The following is a 17,484-nucleotide window of genomic DNA, read 5'->3' as shown; positions in this document are numbered from 1 at the left end:
AGGGTCTGGTCTGCACGGCTGATGGGCCTTTATTTATCAAATATGGAACAACCAGGAAATACCAAGAACTTTTCTGAGCTCTTTAAAAAAAATGGCTCCCAGAAAATCCCCTGACGTCTTAGTCCTGTAGTCTGGACGTATTCTGGACGGTGAGTTAGCTGGGTAGTCAGTGGGATTTTACTGTAATGTCTTTGTTATGATTTCATAACTGATAACATTGATAATCCTAACTCCAGATTGATTAATGGTATCAGGTGTGTTGGTACTGGGCTGGAACAAAAGCATATTGTGGGTCTCTAAGACCAGGATCAAAGAACAGTGTATTATCTTACATAATATACCAGTCTTCACATATCCCAAAGTTCAAAGGTCACCTCCTGAAGGTAAAAGGGAACCATAATAGAAGGTCATCTGAAGTTCATCTGAAGGTCATCTGAAGGCCGCGGCTGCGACCGTTGGGCTTTCGAAGGACTAGAGTGTTTGGCCCACCAATGGAATGAGCCCGGTACAATGGAAACTGGATGACCAAAGTGCATTGTTGGTTTGTCTAGCCCGAGGTCTGTGTCCCAAACCTTAGTTAGGGAAACTTCACTTTGTAGACTGTCCCAAAATCTGCCTTCATGTACATTTCTGCCTCAAATACCTTGTACCTCTGCACACAGATCTGGCGCTGGTACTTCCTGTATATAGCTCCATTCTTGTGTATGTTACTATTTTTATTTGTATTATAATTGTTTAACTCTGCATCGTTGGGAAGGGCACGTAAGCAAGCATTTCACGGTTAAGTCTACACCCGTTGTATTTGGCGCATGTGAGAAATAAAATTAGATTTGTATTAATTTTGACTTGATTTGATCTAGAAGACATAAAATGCTCTCTTGTAAGACATTTGTAGACAACATCGATGTGGTCTACACAGGATGGAAATTGCTGGGGAAGTCCCTTCATGTAGTGAGACCTCAGGAGCATTGTGCAATATGGCTTCTGTGTATCAACCTTGTGTTGCTGGAGCAACACACGAAGGGTAGTAGAAGTGATTTATCACAATACAACGCAGAGCAAGGCACTTAACCCTAATTGCTCCTCTAAATCGCTCTGGATAAGGGCGTCTGTTAAATTACTAAAATGGAAATGTAATTCAGCCAGGTCTTGGACTAAAAACCGTGCTCTACAGAGATTTACTTTTAAATCTAGGACTAGGCAAAATGTGTGTCCGGGAAACTGGCCCTTTGAGTTTGTTTTGAGTTGGAGGCCTACTGTAGTCAAATAGATTATTGTATTTACAGTGGATATAAAAAGTCTACACACCCCTGTTAAAATGCCAGGTTTTTGTGATGTAAAATAATGAGACAAAGATAAATCATGTCAGAACTTTTTCCACCTTTAATGTGACCTATAATGTGAACAATTCAATTGAAAAACAAACTGAAATCTTTGAGGGGGAAAAATAAAAAACTCACAATAACCTGGTTGCATAAGTGTGCACACCCTTAAATGAATACTTTGTTGAAGCACCTTTTGATTTTATTACAGCACTCAGTCTTTTTGGGTAGGAGTCTATTAGCATTGATGTGGCAATATTTGCCCACTCTTCTTTGCAAAAGCGCTCCAAATCTGTCAGGTTGCGAGGACATCTCCTGTGCACAGCCCTCTTCAGATCACCCCAGAGATGTTCAATTGGATTCAGGTCTGGGCTCTGGCTGGGCCATTCCAAAACATTAATCTTCTTCTGGTGAAGCCATGCTTTCGTGGATTTGGATGTGTGCTTTGGGTCGTTGTCGTGCTGAAAGGTGAACTTCCTCTTCATCTTCAGCTTTCTAACGGACGCCTGAAGGTTTTGTGTCAAAATTGCCTGGTATTTGGAACTGTTCATAATTCCCTCCACCCTGACTAAGGCCCCGGTTCCAGCTGAATAAAAACAGCCCCAAAGCATGATGCTGCCACCACAATGCTTCACTGTGGGTATGGTGTTCTTTGGGTGATGTGCAGTGTTGTTTTTGCGCCAAACATACCTTTTGGAATTATGGCCAAAAAGTTCAACCTTGGTTTCATCAGACCATAACACATTTTCCCACGTGCTTTTGGGGGACTTGATGTTTGTTTTTGCAAACTTCAGCCGGGCTTGGATGTTTTTCATTGTAAGAAAAGGCTTCCGTCTTGCCACCCTACCCCATAGCCCATTCATATGAAGAATACGGGAGATTGTTGTCACATGTAGCACACAGCCAGTACTTGCCAGAAATTCCTGCAGTTCCTTTAATGTTGCTGTAGGCCTCTTGGAAGCCTCCCTGACCAGTTCTCTTCTCATCTTTTCATACATTTTGGAGGGACGTCCAGTTCTTGGTAATGTCTCTGTGGTGCCATATTTTCTCCACTTGATGATGACTGTCTTCACTGTGTTCCATGGTATATGTAATGCTTTGGAAATTCTTTTGTACCCTTCTCCTGACTGATATCTTTCAACAATGAGATCCCTCTGATGCTTTGGAAGCTCTCTGCGGACCATGGCTTTTGCTCTGAGATGCAACTAAGAAAATGTCAGGAAAATCCTACTAGAACAGCTGAACTTTATTTGAGATTAATCAGAGTCACTTTAAATGATGGCAGGTGTGTAATGACTTCTATTTAACATGAGTTTGAATGTGATTGGTTAATTCTGAACACAGCCACATCCCCAGTTATAAGAGGGTGTGCACGCTTATGCAACCAGGTTATTGTAAGGTTTTTATTTTTCATTTTTCCCCCTCGAAGATTTCAGTTTCTTTTTCAATTGAATTGTTCACATTATAGGTCACATTAACAGTAGAAAAAGTTCTGACATGATTTATCTTTGTCTCATTCTTTTACCTCACAAAAACCTGGCATTTTGCCAGGGGTGTGTAAACGTTTTATATCCACTGTATGTATGTACTGAGGACTACTGTACAGTAGGTGACATAGATTATTGTATGAATTGAGGCCTACTGTGGTAATAACGATTATTGTATGTATTGAGGCCATCTGTAGTAACACAGATTATTGTATGTAGTGAGGCGAACCGTAGTAATATAGATTATTGTATGTATTGAGGACTACTGTACAGTAGGTGACATATATTAAAATATGTATTGAGGCCTATTGTAGTAATATAGATTATTGTATGTGTTGAGGCCTACTGTAGTAACATAGATTATTGTATGATTTGAGGCCTACCGTAGTAATATAGATTATTGTATGTATTGAGGACTACTGTACAGTAGGTGACATAGATTATTGTATGAATTGAGGCCTACTTTAATAATATAGATTATTGTATGAATTGAGGCCTACTGTAGTTATATAGATTATTGTATGTATTGAGGACTACTGTACAGTAGGTGACATATATTAAAATATGTATTGAGGCCTATTGTAGTAATATAGATTATTGTATGTGTTGAGGCCTACTGTAGTAACATAGATTATTGTATGATTTGAGGCCTACCGTAGTAATATAGATTATTGTATGTATTGAGGACTACTGTACAGTAGGTGACATAGATTATTGTATGAATTGAGGCCTACTTTAATAATATAGATTATTGTATGAATTGAGGCCTACTGTAGTTATATAGATTATTGTATGTATTGAGGCCTACTGTAGTAACATATATTATTGTACTGTATTGAGGCCTACTGTAGTAATATAGATTATTGTATGTATTGAGGCCTACTGTAGTAATATAGATTCTTGTATGTATTGAGGACTACTGTACAGTAGGTGACAGATTATTGTATGAATTGAGGCCTACTTTAATAATATAGATTATTGTATGAATTGAGGTCTACTGTAGTCACATAGATTATTGTATGTATTGAGGCCTAGTGTAGTAATATAGATTATTGTATGTATTGAGGACTACTGTAGTAACATATATTATTGCATGTATTGAGGCCTACTGTAGTAATATAGATTATTGTATGTATTGAGGCCTACTGTAGTAACATATATTATTGTACTGTATTGAGGCCTACTGTAGTAATATAGATTATTGTATGTATTGAGGCCTACTGTAGTAACATATATTATTGTACTGTATTGAGGCCTACTGTAGTAATATAGATTATTGTATGTATTGAGGCCTACTGTAGTAATATAGATTATTGTATGTATTGAGGCCTACTGTAGTGACATAGAAGGGGCCTTCTCTCATCACATAAAGGGGGTTATGGGTTGTTTAGTGTCAGTAGCAGCTGTGTCTTTGAACAGGAAATACTGAAACACACACACACACACACACACACACACACACACACACACACACACACACACACACACACACACACACACACACACACACACACACACACACACACACACACACAATCAAGGTGACAAACAGTGACACATTCAATTGAACTAGGGTGATATAATTAAACAAGACAAATTCAGGTAGGACCATCCCCGTTTCATTCCGTTTGCTTTCGTTTAAGAAACGTTTTACAGCAGAATCACCGGAATGAATACACCCCTGATCATCTACTCACACAGCTCAATTTTGTAGCAGCCACATACAGCATCATCACTTTGCTTGTTGTATAATTCCTTCTCATATCTACGCACTACTCCTCTCACCTTTTCCCTTCGCTTGTGGACTTCAGTGCACAACACAACAGCTGTCTGTGACCATGCAAAATAACCTCTCCAAGCCAAATCTTCATACCATAACCACTAACCGCTACACAGCCTACATTGATGTCACCATACTAGCTAATGTCATAGTTAACATAGCTACTCAAACTAACCAAGAATCCATGTGTACAATCACACAGTATAGTGTACAGCAAGCAGTTAAGCAGTTACACTGGCGGGCCCCGGTGGTAAAACATTTTTTAAACTGAAAGCTTACCTTGACTTGGAAGAGTTGCAGTGTTGGATAGCTTTAGCCAGCTAGCTAAGATAAATAGCATTCATTTCTGTTTGAGTCAGGTAGGTTGAGTAGGCTAAATTAGCTGCATTAGCTAGCTAAGTAAGTGAAAGGTAAACTAAGAAGAAGGAAAAAATATAACAAAATATAGCTATCTGAATATCTACAGTATTCTTTGTCTGAAAGACAAAACAATACTTTTTTGTCTTTTCTAATGTTACACTCATTTAAAAAAAAAAGAATATTCCCCCCCCCCCCACACACACAGATGCTCCACTGCCCCCCCCATGATCTTTGATGGGGCTAGGAGCCTTAGAAGCCCTAGAAGAGGATGTCTACCACAACAATAGCAGAAATCGGTTGGGTTGTTCTGTAGTTCCGACCAGAGAAACCTCTTCAAGGGTAGAGGTTTGTATCTGGATGGCCCTAATTGTAGTTTATACACATATGAAAGATTTAAACTTCTCTTTCAAGATCAAAAGTAAGTCTCACTACTGTTTTGTTATTCTTTTGCTTGAGAATTGAGATGTCCGTGTAGATTGGGCAGTGGGAGATAAAGAGGGAGAGCAGGGAAGGAGGTGGAGGACGAGAAGAAAGAGGGGAGGAAGGAGAGGATGAGGACCAAGCTTTTACACTTTGCGTCAGTGTGTGTGTGTGTGTGTGTGTGTCTGTGTGTGTGTGTAGGGGGACTTTTCTAATTGTTTTTAGTTTCTCTGTCATCTGAGTCTAACTATAGCCTATGATGTGCTGCCCTGGCTGAGGGGGTGGGACACCCATTACACACACATGGACGCACATGTGTGTGTGTGCTGATAAACAGTTCTAGGTAAGGGCAGTGGAGTATCCCTGGCTAGCATATAGCCTAGCCACTCATGCTTATATGGTTCAATGGCTCCATCATGTGTCCAATAGGCAGAAATACAAGAAACAGCAGAGAGGAAATAGTTATGAATCAATGTATTAATAGTTCATCAAATAGTCAATTTATTGTTTGGTTCATTTATGGTCTACTTTGAGCTTATTTACAACATGATGTTTATACTCTATTGACAATTAACCACAATGTAAGAAATGCACATGTAAAATTGTCTTTAATGTATCTAAAATAGGTAATAATTACCAATATGATAATAAAACAAGCAATATCATGACACTGAACAATATGGTACTACATAATATAACATATTAACTGAGCAATAATGTCTGACAGCATTACAAAGTAAAACATCATTAAACACATCAGGAGAAACTTGGTCCAAGAGCAAAATACACTGCTCAAAAAAATAAAGGGAACACTAAAATAACACATCCTAGATCTGAATGAATGAAATAATCTTATTAAATACTTTGATCTTTACATAGTTGAATGTGCTGACAACAAAATCACACAAAAATAATCAATGGAAATCCAATTTATCAACCAATGGAGGTCTGGATTTGGAGTCACACTCAAAATTAAAGTGGAAAACCACACTACAGGCTGATCCAACTTTGATGTAATATCCTTAAAACAAGTCAAAATGAGGCTCAGTAGTGTGTGTGGCCTCCACGTGCCTGTATGACCTCCCTACAACTCCTGGGCATGCTCCTGATGAGGTGGCGGATGGTCTCCTGAGGGATCTCCTCCCAGACCTGGACTAAAGCATCCGGCAACTCCTAGACAGTCTGTGGTGCAACGTGGCGTTGGTGGATGGAGCGAGACATGATGTCCCAGATGTGCTCAATTGGTTTCAGGTCTGGGGAACGGGCGGGCCAGTCCATAGCATCAATGCCTTCCTCTTGCAGGAACTGCTGACACACTCCAGCCACATGAGGTCTAGCATTGTCTTGCATTAGGAGAAACCCAGGGCCAACCGCACCAGCATGTGGTCTCACAAGGGGTCTGAGGATCTCATCTCGGTACCTAATGGCAGTCAGGCTACCTCTGGCGAGCACATGGAGGGCTGTGCGGCCCCTCAAAGAAATGCCACCCCACACCATGACTCACCCACCACCAAACCGGTCATGCTGGAGGATGTTGCAGGCAGCAGAACGTTCTCCACGGCGTCTCCAGACTGTCACGTCTGTCACATGTGCTCAGTGTGAACCTGCGTTCATCTGTGAAGAGCACAGGGCGCCAGTGGCGAATTTGCCAATCTTGGTGTTCTCTGGCAAATGCCAAACGTCCTGCACGGTGTTGGGCTGTAAGCACAACCCCCACCTGTGGACGTCGGGCCCTCATACCACCCTCATGGAGTCTGTTTCTGACCGTTTGAGCAGACACATGCACATTTGTGGCCTGCTGGAGGTCATTTTGCAGGGCTCTGGCAGTGCTCCTCCTTGCACAAAGGCGGAGGTAGCGGTCCTGCTGCTGTGTTGTTGCCCTCCTACAGCCTCCTCCATGTCTCCTGATGTACTGGCCTGTCTCCTGGTAGCGCCTCCATGCTCTGGACACTACGCTGACAGACACAGCAAACCTTCTTGCCACAGCTCGCATTGATTTGCCATCCTGGATGAGCTGCACTACCTGAGCCACTTGTGTGGGTTGTAGACTCCGTCTCATGCTACCACTAGAGTGAAAGCAACGCCAGCATTCAAAAGTGACCAAAACATCATCCAGGAAGCATAGGAACTGAGTAGTGGTCTGTGGTTAACACCTGCAGAACCACTCCTTTATTGGGGGTGTCTTGCTATTTGCCTATAATTTCCACCTGTTGTCTATTCCATTTGCACAACAGCATGTGAAATTTATTGTCAATCAGTGTTGCTTCCTAAGTGGACAGTTTGATTTCACAGAAGTGTGATTGACTTGGAGTTACATTGTGTTGTTTAAGTGTTCCCTTTATTTTTTTGAGCAGTATATATTAAAAAGCTGCTATCAATATTATTCATATTAATCACTGAGAATGTGATCACAAATCATGAAATTGTTAAAATCACACAGAAAAAGAGCAGAACCATAAACCAACCCATTTTTCACCAATATACATAATTATAATTACAAGTTAAGAGAATTCAACTAAAACGTTAAAGTCTGGAAAATATGAGCCTGGAAGGGATGAGAGAGCCAAGCCTATGGGTTCGTAGCTTCAACCCCACAGCAAATACACACACGTACTGATTAATGGACTGCTGAATGTATATTGTTTTCTTTAGCTTTGTTTGCTCTTTTCCATATTATGTCTATCTCTGATAAGATACCAAGGAAAGGGCTGAAAATAGCTCATATTAATATATGTAGCCTTAGAAATAAGGTTCCTGAAATCAATAACTTGCTGCCATCAGATAACATTCATATATTAGCCATTTCTGAGACGCACTTAGCTAATTAATTTGATGACACAGCAGTAGCAATAATAGGGATATACCATCTATAGAAGACACAGAAATGGGGGAAGTGTTGCTGTATATATTCAGAGCCATATCCCTGTAATGCTTAGAGATCTTATGTCAAGTGTTATTGAAGTGTTGTGGTTGCAGGTTCACTTGGCACATCTAAAGCCTTTTCTTTTGGGGTGTTGCTATAGGTCACCAAGTGCTAACAGTCAGTATCTAAATAATATGTGTGAAATGCTTGATAGTGTATGTGATGTAAACAGAGAGGCCTACTTTCTTGGGGACCTGAATATTGACAGGTTTTCATCAAGCTGTCCGCTTGATGAAAAGAGGAAGCGTCTCACTGTAACCAGTGCCTTTAATCTGGTTCAGGTTATCAATCAACCTACCAGGGTGTTTACTAACACTACAGGAACAAGATCATCCACATGTATCGATCACATTTTTACTAATACTGTAGAACCATTGGATGCAGTGCATCCGTACCCTTTGGATACAATGATCACAATATAATGGCAATATCCAGGAAAGCCAAAGTTCCAACAGCTGGGCCTAAAATATTGTATAAAAGATCATACAAAAGATTTTGCTGTGACTCTTATAAGTGTAATTAACATAATACCAAAATCCCCATCAAAATCCGTCTGTTAACGATAGAGAATTTTCTATCTTTTTGAATGGGCTGCTTCTCAATCCACCACATCCGCCGATATCGCCCTTCCGCATCTGCGCTGAAAGGTGGCAGAGCTAGAGTGGTGTTTGTCAGATCATGGGACATCCCGAAAATCAGTCTTCTCACAAAATCGTATGTACAATAGCGTCCGAAGGGTTTGGCCTAAAAACTATTATGACCCCTCTGGAGGTTAGACTATAGAGGGTTTTATTAACCTGGTTGATCATCTCATAAATCCCTAAACATGTCTTCTGTGTTAGTCTTCAGTCTAGGTTCTGTGGTGGTTCTCTTGATCGGTGGGGTTAGTGTCTATCTGAGGGGCGGTGTCCCTCACTTTCTGAAAGTAGACACACTGAATGAGCACTTTTCACACCACACACACTAAAATCAATTTATAATACAAGACTTACTGCCAGAGTGTCGTAGTCAGGGGACATGGTCCTCATGTTCAGAGCTGTGTATGTGTCACTGTTACAGTCAGGACGGACACACACGAGAGAGAGAGAGAGAGAGAGAGAGAGAGAGAGAGAGAGAGAGAGAGAGAGAGAGAGAGAGAGAGAGACTATGGTCAAGGTAACAGTGAAACAAATATAAAAGACACTGTCATGACAAAGTAAATTAATGTCTCCCGGTGTGGAGGTGTAACTGAAGGAATTTGGTTGATGTCTGTGGTATTTGGTTTTTTACATTATTCCCTGTGTCTGCTGTGGCATCACTTCCTGCTCTGGATCTCCTGTAAAGAGGGACAGAGTTCTGCTCTCTAGTGACCTCTAGTGGAAGTTGATATATTAGACATGTAAATCTGGTGTGGAAATGCTGACCTCTTCAGAGTGCAGTAGAGGGTGAGTAGAAGAGGTCCAGCAGTCAGGACAGCCCCCACCCCCACCCCGACCCCCACCCCCACCACAGGAACCCAGGGAAACACTGCTGCAGGATCATGGGTTTAAGTGTCAAGAGGTTAGAACATATATCTGTTAAATCAGTCATGTCACAGAGCACCTGAAATAGACAGAACATGACATACTTACACATGACATTAATATGGACAGGGATGGAAGTCTCTGTCCCTTTTGGAAGTCTCTGTCCCTGTTGCTAGCTTCACAGTAGTATTCTCCTCTGTCCTCATATAACATTGCTAATTTGACTCATTATCACTCAGACTAACAGGATTCCCCTCAGCATCATTTTTAGTGAACCAGAAGTTTGCTGTGACTGTATAACCACTGGATATGTGTAAGAGCAGGACAGCTCCACTGTTGAGCCCTTCAAGGTACAGATACTCTGAGTGGTGTACGACAATCCAGCCATCCTGACCCAGTAACACTGAAACACTATTATACATTACAGACCCATTTGCTCACACTAATAGCGTTTGTCCACACTTTGTTGCCGTACTCTACTTGCTGAGTGTGAATGGAAACCACAGAAAAGGCCTAAGCATCACTCAGTGAGGTGTGAAAGACAACTATTCCAGAAAAGAAGAAGCTCCTAAAAGACGATGTCACTTAACACACCAGAATAACATTAAGATAACATTACTAAAACAGTTATGAATGAGACCATACCTGCTACAGACCAGAGAAAGACCACCAACACACTTCCTGCTGTTCTCAAGTCCATTGTTGCATCTCCCACCCTGCAGTCTTAGAAACATAAACAACAACTCACTCTATAGCTGGTGAATAACTCCACCTGATACATTAAAACAGTCCAGGGTCTAGGATCAGTTTAGCCTTTTAGATCATTATTATATGGACCGGTAGGACCTGATCCTACATCAGCACTCCTACTCTGGGACAATGAATGAATACTGGCCCTGATGTAACAACCAAAACACAGGTAAAAAATGTAAGTAAAAGTAAAATGATACAGTACATAACCACAAGTATATGATTTACTCTCCCCCCCCACCAATGGACTACAGTACCATTCAAAAGTCTGGACACCTACTCATTTGGACTCATTCAAGGGTTTTTCTTTATTTTTACTATTTTCTACATTGTAGAATAATAGTAAAGACATAAACTATGTGTCTGTGTGTCTGTGTGCCTAGCCACTCATGGTTATGTGGTTCAATGGCACCATTATGTGTCTAACAGGCAGAAATACAAGAAACGAGCTGAATGGATCGTTATGATTCAATGTAAATTAACAAAATAATCAATTTATTTGTTGTCTATCTTTGAGCTTATTTACAACATGTATTCAATGTATCTAAGATACGTAATAATTAATAATAAAACCACCAATATCATGACACTGAACAATATGGTATTACATAATATAAAATATAAAATGCCCAATAATATCTGACAGCAATACAAAGTAAAACATCTTTAAACCAATCAGGAACAACTCCAGAGGTACAAATATTTAACAGCTCTGGTCAATATTATTTATTTTTGTGTCACTAAGACAAGCCAAAACTTTATATGTTATAAAAATCTGAAATTGGCAAAATCGCATAAAAAAAGATAAGCATTACAATCTATAGATAGTAAACAGATAAATAGAAATTTTGAGCCTGTAATCGAACCTACAAATGCTGATGCTCTAGATACTCAGCTAGTCTAAAGAAGGCCAGTTTTATTGCTTCTTTAATCAGACAACAGTTTTCAGCTGTGCTAACATAATTGCAATATGGTTTTCTAATGATTCATTTTAAAATTATAAACTTGGATTAGCTAACACAACGTGCCACTGGAACACAGGAGTGATAGTTGCTGATAATGGGCCTCTGTACGCCTATGTAGATATTCCATACAAAAATCTGCCATTTCCAGCTACAATAGTCATTTACAACATTAACAAGGTCTACACTGCATTTCTGATCAATTTGATGCTATTTTAATGGACAACATGTTTTGCTTTTCTTTCAAAAACAAGGAAATTTTAAGTGACCCCAAACTTTTGAACGGTAGTGCACATACTGTATTTATCATTAGGAGAACAATCTAAATTCCAGCATTTACTCAAAAGTTAAAGCTCATTATCTTAAACCTTCTAGATAAGAAAGCAATATCATAGTAAGAGAATAGCATTGTGAGGCCTAGCTTTGGTTTGATGCTGTTGCTCTTCAGTCCAGGTTCCTGTGGTGGTTCTCTTCAGTCCAGGTTCTGTTGTGGTTCTCTTCAGTCCAGGTTCTGTTGTGGTTCTCTTCAGTCCAGGTTCTGTTGTGGTTCTCTTCATTTCTCATAATCGGAGAGCTCAGTATCTATCTGAGGGGCTGTGTCATTGGGGAGTCCCCTCACATTCTGAAAGAAGACACATTGAATGAGAACTTTACAAACCAGTCCCTCTAACATTTTTATGTACAAGGACACACAAACTGCATTATAAGAGACTTACTGCCAGGGTGTCATACTCTGGTGACCTGGTCTTCATGTTCAGAGCTGTGCAAGTCTCACTGTTAGCATCAGGATGGACACTCTGTGGAGAGAGACACAGAAACACAAACACTCAATACTGCATAAAACACAATTACATGAATCCATTCACTTACTGTCTATGTCTGTGGTATTGGAATTGAAATAACTTAGGTTTTGACATTATTACCTGTGTGTCTGCTGTGGCATCACTTTCTCCTGTGGATCTCCTGTAATGATGGACAGAGTGAGTTCTGCTCTCTACTGACCTCTAGTGGAAGTTGATATGTTACTAATACAGTATATGTAGATGGCTGTCTCACCTCTTCATATAGCAGTAGATGGTGAGTAGAAGGGCTCCAGCAGTTAGGACAGCCCCCCCCCCACCAGCAGCACCACCACCATCACCACAGGAACCCAGGGAAACACTGCTGCAGGATCTTGAGATTATAGATGCATGGTGTAGATATGACATAGAGGAAACCAGGGAAACACTGCTGTAGTATCAGGAGATTATAAATGCATGGTGGAGATATGACATAGAGGAAACCAGGGAAACACTGCTGCAGTATCATGAGATTATAAATGCATGATGGAGATATGACATAGAGGAAACCAGGGAAACAATCCTGCAGTATCATGAGATTATAAAAGCATGATGGAGATATGACATAGAGGAAACCAGGGAAACACTGCTGCAGTATCATGAGATTATAAATGCATGGTGGAGATATGACATAGAGGAAACCAGGGAAACACTGCTGCAGTATCATGAGATTATAAATGCATGATGGAGATATGACATAGAGGAAACCAGGGAAACACTGCTGCAGTATCATGAGATTATAAATGCATGATGGAGATATGACATAGAGGAAACCAGGGAAACACTGCTGCAGTATCATGAGATTATAAATGCATGATGGAGATATGACATAGAGGAAACCAGGGAAACAATCCTGCAGTATGATGAGATTATAAAAGCATGATGGAGATATGACATAGAGGAAACCAGGGAAACACTGCTGCAGTATCATGAGATTATAAATACATGGTGGAGATATGACATAGAGGAAACCAGGGAAACACTGCTGTAGTATCATGAGATTATAAATGCATGGTGGAGATATGACATAGAGGAAACCAGGGAAACACTGCTGTAGTATCATGAGTTAATAAATGCATGGTGGAAATATAAGGGAAAGCAGGGAATAACAAAATGAAACAATATTTATTTAATTCTATGTCATATGGTATGATGTGTCTAACATTGCTAACTATTATTTATTGTTGTTGACCTGTGTGATAATCAATGAATAGATGAAGATTAGGTGTACTTACACTGAATGTTCACAAACACAGAAGAGTTGAGACGTCCATATTTATTCTCAGCCTCACAGTAGTATTCTCCTCTGTCCTCAGAGATGATGTTAGTGATGCTGTAACTCTGTCCTGATGCTTTTGGTGAGGCTACATTCTTCTTGTACCAGGTGTATTTATCCACAGGTAGGTTGGCATCACTGCTGCAGGTCAGAGTCACTGAACTGCCCTCCACTATTTCACCAGAGGGTCTGACTGATATTGAGGTGGTCTTTGGTTTATCTGATAGAAAAGTGTCAAGATACTTTCCTTTTGAGTTCAGAAAATGTATCTTTCGAATCACATATAAAGTAAAATAGAGTAGAAAATTGAGATATGCAATACTTACACAAAACATTTACAGGAACAAGCTTGGATATTATGGCTCCAACTTCATTCTGGGCCTCACAGTAATATTCTCCTCTGTCCTCAGATGTTATGTTATTGATGCTGTAACTCTGTCCTGATGCTTTTGGTGAGGTTACATTCTTCTTGTACCAGGTGTATTTGTCCACAGGTAGGTTGGCATCACTGCTGCAGGTCAGAGTCACTGAACTGCCCTCCACTATTCCACCAGAGGGACTGACTGACACCGAGGTGTTCCTTTGGCCATCTGGTAAAGAGGATGACAGAAAAGGTAAGAGTACACATAGTATAATGCAACAATGTGTACTCTTACCTCGCTCAGAAAACTTGCGGGGGGCTAAATAAACCCACCCGCAAGCCAAATTCGGCCTGTGGACCGCCAGTTGTGGACATCTGGTCTTCGTCATGGATAAAGCAGGTGTTCTTAATGTTTTGTATACTCAGTGTATAGTTCTAGAATTATATCCCACATGTGACAGTGAGTCTCTTCAGGAGAGTGGAGATCCTCATGGTTTTCTACAGCACAGGAGTATCTGCCTGTATCCTCACTGCTGACTGGGTTTAGGTACAGGTACTTAGCTTTGACATTGTTTGAACGAACGTAAATATAACTTTTTTTGACTTTTCGTCGTGACATTTTGGCCGCGCTTCCTACATTTGGAGTAGCTTACTGAACGCGCAAACAACAAGGAGGTATTTGGACATAAATTATGGACTTTATCGAACAAAACATTTATTGTGGACCTGGGAGTGCCTTCTGATGTGGATCATCAAAGGTAAGTGAATATTTCTAATGCTATTTATGATTTTAGATGACTCCAAAATGGCGGGTATCTGTATTGCTTGATGTCTTCTTCTGAGCGCCGTACTCAGATTATTGCAAAGTGTGCTTTCCTCGTGAAGCTTTTTTGAAATCTGTCACAGCGGTTGTATAAAGGAGATGTACATCTATAATTCTTTGAATAACAGTTTAATATTTTATGAACGTTTATGATGAGTATTTTTGTAAATTGGTGTGCTGGTCCACCGGCAGTATTGGAGGCAAAATATTTTCTGAACATCACGCGCCAATGTAAAAGGCTGTTTTTGGATATAAATATGAACTTTATCCTCTCTCGGGTATGTGGGACGATTTCGTCCCACCTACGTAACAGCTACTGAAATTCCAGTGGCGCGATTTTTGAATCGTTACAAATACTATTACTTCAATTTCTCAAACATATGACTATTTTACAGCTATTTAAAGACAAGAATCTCGTTAATCTAACCCCACTGTCCGATTTCAAAAAGGCTTTACAACGAAAGCAAAACATTAGATTATGTCAGCAGAGTGCCCAGCCAGAAAAAAATCATACAGCCATTTTTCAAGCTAGCATATCATGTCACATAAACCCAAACCACAGCTAAATGCAGCACTAACCTTTGATGATCTTCATCAGATGACACTCCTAGGACATTGTGTTATACAATACATGCATGTCTGTTCAATCAAGTTCATATTTATATCAAAAAACAGCTTTTTGCATTAGCATGTGACGTTCAGAAAAAGCATAACCCCCGCAAACTTCCGGAGAATTTACTAACAGTTTGCTAAATTACTCACGATAAACGTTCACAAAAGCATAACAATTATTTTAAGAATTATAGATACATTACTCCTCTATGCACTCGATATGTCCGATTTTAAAATAGCTTTTCGGATGAAGCACATTTTGCAATAATCTAAGTACATAGCCCGGCATTACAGGGCTAGCTATTTAGATACCCACCCAGGTCAGCCTCCACCAAAATCACATTTCCTATAAGAAAAATGTTCTTACCTTGCTTGTTCTTCATCAGAATACACTGCCAGGACTTCTACTTCAATAACAAATGTTGGTTTGGTCCCAAATAATCCATCGTTATATCCAAACAGCGACGTTTTGTTCGTGAGTTCTAGAATGCTTCTTCACGGTCTCGCGCATGGCGCATTGGCGTGTCAAAAATGTCTAAATATTCCATTACCGTACTTCGAAGCATGTCAACCGCTGTTTAAAACCAATTTTTATGCCATTCAACTCGTAGATTAGTGATAATATTCCGACCGGGAGTATGCATTGAGCCTAAACAGCCGAATAAAATTTCTCCTCAGAAGTGACTCATGCACGCGCATCATTCAAAGGTCCTCGGAGCAGCCACTTACAAAAGGTGATAATGTGTTTCAGCCTGAGGCTCCCTCGTAAACCTTCACGTTTTTCGCGGGTTCTGAGAGCCTATTGGAGCCCTGGGAATTGTCACGTTACAGCTAAGATCCTTACTTTTCAATAAAAAGATGCAAGACGCACGACTCCTTGTCAGACAGGGTACTTCCTGCTTGAAACCTTGTCAGGTTTTTGCCTGCCATAGGAGTTCTGTTATACTCACAGACACCATTCAAACAGTTTTAGAAAATTCAGAGTGTTTTCTATCCAAACCTGAACAATAATATGCATATTCTAGCTTCTGAGTTGGTGTAGGAGGCAGTTAAAAATGGGAACATATTTTTTCCAAAATTCTCAATACTGCCCCCTAGCCCAGACAGGTTATCGAACAAAACATATATCATGTATTGTCTAACATTGAGTCCTAGGAGTGTCATCTGATGAAGATCGTCAAAGGTTAGTGCATAATTTTAACTGAATTTATGGTTTTTGTGACCCCTCTCCTGCTTGGAGAATGGCTGTGTGGTTTTTCTTGTGTTTCACTGTCCTAACATAATCTAACTTTATGCTTTCGCTGTAAAGCTTTTTGAAATTGGACAACGTGGTTACATTAAGGACAAGTGTATCTTTAAAATGGTGTAAAATAGTCGTATGTTTGAGAACTTTGAATTATGACTTTTTGTTGTTTTGAATTTGGCGCCCTGATATTTCACTGGCTGTTGAATAGTGTGTACCGTGGGTGGGACGGTGGCGTCCCACATAGCCCTGACAAGTTTTAATGAATATAGCCTACTGAGGAGGAATACTGCAGTTGAATCTACACTCACACACTGCAGGAGAGTGGAGATTCTCATGTCCTTTTACAGCACAGGAGTAACTGTCTGCATCACTAAAGTAGTCTGAGTACAGGCTGGATGTGTCCTCCTTTACTTTGTGTCCGTTCTTGTACCAGATGTAGGTGGGGTTGTCAGTCAGAGTACACGTGCCACAGTTCAGGGTCACCCAACTTGAAAACCATGAAGTTGTAATCTTTACCTGAAGATCTGGAGAGAAATACATCACATGAAAATACTGTATGAATTTACTGAGTTCTCTTCTGAAGAAATGATGCAAGCCATTCCTATTACAGTCTGTACAGACTATCATCCTGACCCTAATACTGAATAAACACAAATCAAGATATGTGTTGAACTAACCTACAATAACTAGACTATTCATTCTTTTGAATACAAATGACGTTAGTCCGTAGATTGATGAGGCACATTTGTATCAAAATCTTGATATAGTATTTAACACGGTATTACCTGTGACAGACAGAGTAACTATGTGTCATACTGCCC

At 40.2% G+C, this 17,484-nt stretch overlaps 1 protein-coding gene and 1 long non-coding RNA gene across 2 annotated transcripts in view; both read right to left on the bottom strand.

Annotated features, from left to right (window-relative positions):
- Nucleotides 1-8,609: 8,609 nt before the first annotated feature.
- On the bottom strand, nt 8,610-9,750 carry LOC115177776 (uncharacterized). The gene is made up of 4 exons (XR_003872493.1): nt 9,696-9,750; nt 9,562-9,607; nt 9,285-9,342; nt 8,610-9,211 (listed from the first exon to the last, which is right to left on the bottom strand). It is a non-coding gene; the product is annotated as an uncharacterized LOC115177776 (long non-coding RNA).
- Nucleotides 9,751-11,746: 1,996 nt separating this feature from the next.
- The window catches only part of LOC115177745 (B-cell receptor CD22-like), a 107,799-nt gene continuing 102,061 nt past the window's right edge, over nt 11,747-17,484 (bottom strand). The window contains exons 10-11 of the mRNA XM_029738710.1: nt 12,223-12,303; nt 11,747-12,128 (exon numbers count right to left, since the gene is read on the bottom strand). Coding sequence (XP_029594570.1) covers nt 12,060-12,128; nt 12,223-12,303 — 150 coding nt within the window. The 3' untranslated portion in view covers nt 11,747-12,059. The remainder of the gene's footprint in view (nt 12,129-12,222; nt 12,304-17,484) is intronic.

The sequence above is a fragment of the Salmo trutta genome, chromosome 38, assembly GCF_901001165.1.
Source record: "Salmo trutta chromosome 38, fSalTru1.1, whole genome shotgun sequence".
In the NCBI taxonomy this organism is placed as follows: Eukaryota; Metazoa; Chordata; class Actinopteri; order Salmoniformes; family Salmonidae; genus Salmo; species Salmo trutta.
Note: the sequence above shows the minus strand (reverse complement) of the source record. Positions and strands in the feature narration are given on the sequence as shown.